This window comes from Peromyscus eremicus, chromosome 1 (assembly GCF_949786415.1).
Source record: "Peromyscus eremicus chromosome 1, PerEre_H2_v1, whole genome shotgun sequence".
NCBI classification, from domain to species: domain Eukaryota; kingdom Metazoa; phylum Chordata; class Mammalia; order Rodentia; family Cricetidae; genus Peromyscus; species Peromyscus eremicus.
Genome location: NC_081416.1, coordinates 48,998,984 through 49,006,762, shown reverse-complemented (window position 1 = coordinate 49,006,762; position 7,779 = coordinate 48,998,984). Strand labels below are relative to the sequence as shown.

The 7,779-nt window shown below is 41.3% G+C and overlaps 1 protein-coding gene across 1 annotated transcript; it reads right to left on the bottom strand.

Moving 5' to 3' along the window:
- Nucleotides 1-1,943: 1,943 nt before the first annotated feature.
- On the bottom strand, nt 1,944-6,074 carry LOC131918453 (serine protease FAM111A-like). The gene is made up of 2 exons (XM_059272935.1): nt 5,994-6,074; nt 1,944-3,815 (listed from the first exon to the last, which is right to left on the bottom strand). The coding sequence occupies exons 1-2, from the start codon at nt 6,072-6,074 to the stop codon at nt 1,944-1,946; spliced, it is 1,953 nt and encodes a 650-aa protein (XP_059128918.1).
- Between the last annotated feature and the right edge of the window lie 1,705 nt (nt 6,075-7,779).

Below are 7,779 nucleotides of genomic sequence, written 5' to 3'. Positions count from 1 at the left end.
GCCACCAAAGACTTTCCCCACCATGCTTCCACGATACAGATGATCTCCAGGTTATTAAACAATATCCACAATAACCACTCCTGCCTTCAGGGTGAACAGGTGTCAATTCCTTTTGTTGATGAGAAAAGCCTGTGTGTTTAACAATTCTCATTTCTCTACTGCTATCTGTACCTACATGGACCTCTCGCCTTCTCCATGTTGCGTGGACAAATATGATTTATAGTCAGGACGGACTCGTTAGCCTGAGATTCAGCTTTTGGTGTTTCAGACACTGAACATCATGTGTAGAAAGGGACAGAGGCTAAGCAAACTACTCTCCATAGCTGCCCGAGTAGGGTTAGTGACTGCTGAGCTGGAGCAAAGTGCAGATACCCTGGAACATTCTCCCTCTGCTGGCAGGAGATGCCACGGAGGGAATGAAAGGAAAGAGATGCAGATGGTCAAAGGATTTTGAAATCTTGTTAGCAATCATGAATCACTCTGCCAGTTATGAAGAGAGAGCAAACTACAGGTTTAGAATAGGAAATACCAAACTTTCTGTAAGAGTGTGTATGATCCGTTAAGTGAGGCTTGAGGTGGCTTCAAAGTTTTAAAAAGCCAGTGAGAACAACACTTTTGGAAACTGATTGGAGTACTAATATTCATTTTTCACTGGGTACCAATCCCAGAGTCTCATGCATGCTAGCCAAGTGCTCAACCAGTGAGCCACATTCCCAGCCTTCTTTTCGCATTAAAGTGAATGCTTTGACAGTCAGAAAAATGTATTTTTGCCTTTAGAAAACTACTGAGAGCTGCTGGTAGCAAAAGGCCATGGGAGTATACAGCAGGTGATAACTAATGATGTTCAAAAGGTCAACCTATCAGAACCAAGGATTCTGGTAGAGGAAGCCATCACACACGGCATTTTGGAATTACTGCCTTTTGAATGACTTGTCTATTTCTTCTTGTAAACTTCTTATGCATTTATACTATTATATCTCCAATCACAATGCATCTTCATGTAATGTATATAGGTAACCTCATGATTACATCGCAATCTTAGGAGCACATATATCTGTGGGTAGTCAGGAAGATGACTTTTCATTTAGTTGTATAAATTTGATATATAGAAAATACACTAGGATATGCTTCATAGCCAGATCCATTTCGCCATTTTGCTGTTGACACTTAAAGTCTGCTTTGTTCCTTTTGCTCAGACAAACACAGACACAAAACACCCTAAGAAAAGCCTGCCAATTCTTCGCTTGCCAAGTCTGCTGATAAAAAAGCTATGTCTCAGTGTTTGTGGCCCTGGGGACTGTGCCCCTTCCCTCTGGTCCTGAGACCTTGGAACCTTGGGATACCGTGTAATGGCTCTCCACCTTATTGTCTATACTAGGAACATGCTATGACCTTGAGGGTTTTGAAACTTTTCTCAGGATTACAAAGAGTGTTCTGTTAGAAATGTGAAAAGCCAGGCAAGAGAGGAGCTAAGAATGAGAACTGAAAAGAAGCTGTAGACTTAAGAGACATGGGAGAACGGCAGAGAGATCTGAAAGATTACTTAGAACAATAAAGAGATGGACTGAGAGAGCATGCCATCACTGATTCATTTGATATCTTGAAGATTAGAATCCCACTGCTTGTAAGTGCCTTGTCTAGACTCTGGGAGAAAGTTTTTCAGGACAGGCGTCCCGAAAAGCATTCTATAGAAAAACTAATTTTTTTTAAAGAGAGAAAACGGGGCTGGAGAGATGGCTCAGAGGTTAAGAGCACTGACTGCTCTTCCAGAGGTCTTGAATTCAATTCCCAGCAACCACATGGTGGCTCACAACCGTCTATAATGAGATCTGGTTCCTTCTTCTAGTGTGGAAAGTTACGTGGTGGCAGAATGTTGTATCCATAATAAATAAATCTTTAAAAAAACAAAAGAGAGAGAAAACAGGAACAAATTCTACCCAGCCTCAAAAACCAACACTATACATTTCTACATCCTGCTGATTTATACAATCTTCATTGTCCATTTCTACATCCTGCTGACTTATGTAGGTTTCATTGTCCATTTCTTCACCCTGCTGATTTATATGGGCTTCATTGTACATTTCTATATTCTGCTGATTTACACAATTTTCATTATACCATATTTCATCTTTTTGCTTAATATCATCAAGGATGGATTCCATCCTTGTACCAAACTCAATGATATTGAAAATTCCTCTTTCATGCTTACAAATGAAGCCAGCAATATGCATGGCCACCAGAGAACCATTACAATCAAATACTGGAGATCCAGAAGAACCACAATAAAACGTATTATAGGTAAAGTCATTAGGGTTGTCAAATATTTCTTGGAAACTTCTCTGAGTATACATATGGTGGTACTTTAAAGAATGATTATCACCTGCTGCTTCTGTTCCAAGAACACATTGCTGATTTTTCTCTCTTGGTTTACCTTGAGGGATCCCTGTACAACCCTCAATAACCCTTTGTCCTTTTGGATAGCCAATCATATATGTCAACTCCCTGGGGCGTACAAGAGCTATTCCATTATACAGTCCGGCAGGCACATGTTGTCCGTTTTCCTTCAGTTTCAGGACAGCGTAGTCAAGAGTTTCATCAGATATGCCAAGCCAAGGTTCAATGCAAAAACAATTGTTGAAGTTTGAGGCTGGCTCTTTACAATCTTCATCATCAAATGTCACCCTTACACATTGGCTAATTAGGTCTGTACACTCGAGTGGCTCTCTTCCTTCTCCCACAATGTCATTTAATACATGGCGACAAGTGAAAATGTACAACCCTCTAAAAACGAAGCAAGTGGCACTACCCCTGTTTCCATTATTGTCCCAAACTAGGAGCCCAGTGGAATCAATGAACTGTGAAAGAAGTCTGAAGACTTTACTTGGAGTAGAGCTTTTTGTCAGTTCCCGGAAGCTCCTCTTATGGGCTTTAAAAAGAGACCTTTCTTTACAATTTTCACTTTCTTCCTTAATGTATGCTCTCATTTTCTCACGTTCTGCTCTTAGTGTGGGGTACAAATTCACAATGTATCCTTTTAACTCACTGAAGTTTCTGTCCTCTAACTCAGAATTCTGAGTTGCTGCTACCGCCCAAGGACTTTTCTTTCTTTCAACCTCAATCAGAAAGAGCTTGCCCTGTAACACATCAACCGGCTGGGTGTTTGCTATGATGGTATCATTGTGAATGAGTTTCCAATGGTCACTCTCCACAAAGGATTGAAACCTGCCATCCTTCCTCAGAGTGGCCTTGATGGTCTCTCCTTGGAAGCCATACACACAGACTTTGGTCCCCTCCTTGTCAAGTTCCCTGCACCTCAGGATCCTTTGCTCCCTATTTCCGACTGCATGAACGTAAAATACAACACACTCAGCAGATGACTGGTCAAAGCGACCACGCACTTCATTATTTTCTTTCTCCTCACTTTCAGTTGTGGAAAACGTAATGACCACATGGCTGCCTTCCGGAAAACAGAGGAGGGGCATGCCAAGGTTTATGTACCCTTCTATTCCTCCTTTGCCATACACCAGCATTTCTTTGCCTGGCTGTCTTTCTATCTCTCTTTTGACAGGGTCAAGGGTGTTGAGCGCCTCATATAAACTAAGTGTCTCCCCATGGATGGGAATGCGCATAGGTGCCTCAGGGCTTACCCCCAAGGTGATGTTGATCATTTTAATTGGGAGAGTGGTCTGATCTTGTCGAGTTTTCTTAGGGGAATAGAGTCTTTGCTCTTGGGTGTTGGGTATCTCATTTGGTCCTTTTTGAGATCCCATTTGCATTTTCGAAGTCGGCTGGTCATTCTGTTTTTCCTGAAGAACCTAAAAAGAAAAAATAGATACTTTAAAATTTGGATCCCAACTCTATTCCTTAGTCTCCTTTGTTAGTATGCAATTCAAAGAATCAATGACTAGGTTTAAATCAGGATTTAACCCAAGATCCAAAATAGAAGCCCAGCCACCTTAGCTTATCCATCAGATGATCTCTTCCTATTGCACATGGCTCCTTTCCCAAAAGAATGGGCAATAAGAAACACAACTGTTTCCCACATGTTCAACTATCTACCAGCTTTCATAATACCTATTTCAAGTGTTTTATTTTATTTTCATCAATACAGTTTTTATCTTTGCCAAATATAGCAAAGGATGCTATCTACATTTTGTAAGAGATTTTATTTGTATTTTTAATGTGTGTGTGTATGTGTAACTGTGAGGGCTCGCGCAGTGCCTGCAGAGATCAGAAGAGGACTTCCTGTCCCATGGAGCTAGAGTTCCAGCCAGTTCTAGCCTCATGATGTCAGTGCTGGGCAATGAGCTCTAGTTCTCCTTAAGAGCAGTACATTCATTCAAAAAGCAAGCCATCTCCTGAGCCACCCATTGTAGTTTTTCTGAGACCAGATTTCACCCTGTAGCTGAGACCACTCTAGAATAAAATCTCTAGCCCAGGCTGGCCTCAAACTCATGATTTTCATGATCTTTCTATTTGTGCTCAGAAATCAGGAATGCACTACCATGTTCACCTTCAATATATTCATAAAAAAATTTAGCAGAGATATGTTAGTGTGATTTAGTTTTTATTTTCATTTTTATTTGTTCTTTGCAAGCATCTGTTTGTAGAGTTTTTGTGTGTATGTGCATGGGTGTATTCGCATGTGTGTGGGTGCATGTTTGCACAGTATATGGAAGTAAGCAGCTGAATTTGGGTCTTTACTTTGATCACTCTACACTTTATACATTGAGTCAGAGTCTCTTCAAACCAGAATTTTCTGATTAAGGAATCTAGCTAGCCAGCATGCTCCAGGGTTCCCCAGCCCTTCCTCTCAGGTACTGGTATTTCAGGTGGACTATCATGCCCATACAACACCGATCCCTCACACTTCTGTGGCCAATGCTTTACATCTGAACCATCCCTCTGGGTGTTATTTTATGATTTATTTATCAGCCAGCAGTGAAAGCAAAAAAACTCGATCATCTACCCAGGTTTCTTGGACAGATGTAAACACATCATCATTTTTTTTTTCTTTTTGGTTTGTGTTGTGCATTTGAGACACTGTAACCAAGGCTGGCCTGGATCTGGACAAACTCTGCCTCTGTCTTCAGAGTGCTGGGAATACAGATATGAGGCACTTTGCCTGCTTGATATTTTTGAAAGGAAAAGACAGGTCCTATGTGTGCTTCCTAGCTTGTTCTGTCATGGAGTAGGACAGAGGAAACAAACAAACAAAAAAAACAACAGACCTAGAAACAAAACCCTCATAGATTTTCTAGAACTCAGACAAGAGGGCACAAGCTGAAGGACTGGTAGTCTCAGCCTTGTATTACCAAATCAAGAAGCATGTTAGAATCAGGAGAGTAACAAAATCTACCCTGTCAGCAGAGGCTGCAGAGCAGGAAGAGCTCTGACTTCAGGTAAGCAACCTTTCCAAGTCCCACTTGCCTCAGCCAACCCCTTCTTTGCTGTCTTGCCACAAACAAATTGGAGGTGGAATCCCCTTCACCTACTTAAGGAGGTGAGGGTAAGAACTGATGTACAGAAAATCATGTTTATAAACTTTACATTTTACAGCACTTTACATGCTATGCAAATGTAGACGTTGCTGGGTTCAGAAGATTAGCCACACTCGGGGTAAGATTTTCATGCCCTTAAGTACTATTAATTTTGTTATTTCTACAGGTTAATGTAACACATTGCATATGGCCTTGTAAAAATTTTTGTTTCAAGGACTGAAGAGACAACTCAGTGACGAAGGGTTCTTACTGCTCTTCCAGAGGACCCAGGTTCAGTTGCCACCCACAGAGCAGCTCACAGCTGTCTGCAACTCCAGCTCTAGGGGATTAGACCCCATCTTCAGGCCTCTGCAACCACACACATTTCAGTGTATGTAATATTTCCATACTAATAAGGCCAAGTCTAAGCAGGAAGATTATGTGGCCGAGGATCTGGGATGATTAGTCTAGTATGAACACACCCCACAAATCCACAAATGTTTACAGACATACCTGAGACGAACGGTTTGTGATGTTCATGTTTTTCCTTAAAGAATTGTGGACCTCCCGTGACCTGTACTTGTTATGGCTCATGGTGGCTTGGAGATGATGCAGATGGTTCACCTGAAATGGTAATTTCAAAAGTTTCAGGTTATAGTAGTATCTTCACAGCTGTCACACAGTACCCAGGAAATAAATGAACTGAAGTCCCAAACCCCATCTTTCCTCTTCAGCTTTCATGCCCCAGCATGCTGTTAGCATCAGATAGTTTATCCACCAAGCATAGCAAGTCAAGTATAAAAGCAAAGGACTATAAGTCGGGCATTATACCAGAATATCAAAATCTTAACAGAAATTGTCTCTAATGGCTCAACAACAGAGCTGTCATGGAAAACAGGGTCCATCTAGATGTTTTGATTTTTGGTTTTTTCCTCAGACAGAATATCTTAGAAAAGATTGTGAAGTGCCCAAGTCTACATCTCAAAACAGAGAGGACACTAAAATGTTGGTAACAATATCCCAGGAAGAAATTTACATTTGGAAAAATCAAAAGTGTGTTCTAGTAACAGAGATATTAAATCTCATCTTTGAATTTATAATGTTACTTGTGTGTATGTTTTTGAGGCTGACCATTTGGTTTTGGATAACCAGCTAGTGTGCTCTTCCCTAGGAAAGACTCTCTCTCCCACTCTCAGTATTCCAAGAATTTAAAAAGAGAGCAACCTGGTGTGTGTGTGTGTGTGTGTGTGTGTGTGTGTGTGTGTGTGTGTGTGTGTTTGTGATGGGAGGTTTGAAAGGGGGAAAGGAAAGGGAAATAATGCAATTTTATTGTCATCTAAAAATAAAATAAGTATTTAAGGAATTCTGATCTTCATTAAAGATGGAGATACAAAGTGACAACAAATTATTGGAAAATAGGAAAGCAAAAACTGAGTACTACCCTGAAAAAGTGAGTTTTAGCAAGAGTTATCAAAAGAAATCTGGAAAAAAATGCATATAAAATGATATTTAGGAGCCTTAGTAACTGCTTTCTTTTTTATTTATTAATTGTTTGTTTCTTCTCCCAGGACAGGATTTCTTTCTCTATGTAGCCTTGGCTATCCTGTGCTGTGGGATGGTCTGTATGTCAAATTGCTCTGATTGGTCCATAAATAAAACACTGATTGACCAGTGGCCAGGCAGGAAGTATAGGCGGGACTAACAGAGAGGAGAAGAGAGAATATAGGAAGGGGGAGGGAGTCACTGCCAGCCACCACCATGACAAACAGCATGTGAAGATGCCTAGCCACAAGCCACATGGCCAGGTATAGATGTATGGAAATGGATTAATTTAAGCCGTAGAACAGTTAACAAGAAGCCCTGCCACGGCCATACAGTTTGTAAGCAATATAAGTCTCTGTGTTTACTTGGTTGGGTCTGAGCAGCTGTGGGATTGGCGAGTGACAGAGATTTGTCCTGACAGTGGGCCAGGCAGGAAAACTCTAGCTACAGTCCTGGAACTTACTCTGTAGACCAGGCAGCCCTGTACTTAGAGATCCACCTGCTTCTTCCTCCTAAGTGCTGGGATTAAAGACATGTGCCCTTTGTTTAAGGAAGTATGTTTCCTCCTCCCCCCGCAACTCGCCCCACCCCTAAAGTATTTTCCTCGGCTGTCTCCTCCAAAATAAAGACATTTGTCATTTTCTTTCACTTGCTAACTTGGAAGGCCTTTCTTAACACACCTAACCACCCAACTACTCCTCAATGAGGAGGGAAGAATGATGTCCCAGGCCCTCTGGTAGCTCCAGAAGGAAGCATC

Coding starts and splice junctions, on each gene's coding strand:
- LOC131918453 (XM_059272935.1), bottom strand. CDS start 6,074: ATGAGCCATAACAAGTACAGGTCACGGGAGGTCCACAATTCTTTAAGG. Junction 3,816..5,993: donor TCACAAACCGTTCGTCTCAG/GTATGTCTGTAA, acceptor TTTTCTTTTTAG/GTTCTTCAGGAAAAACAGAA.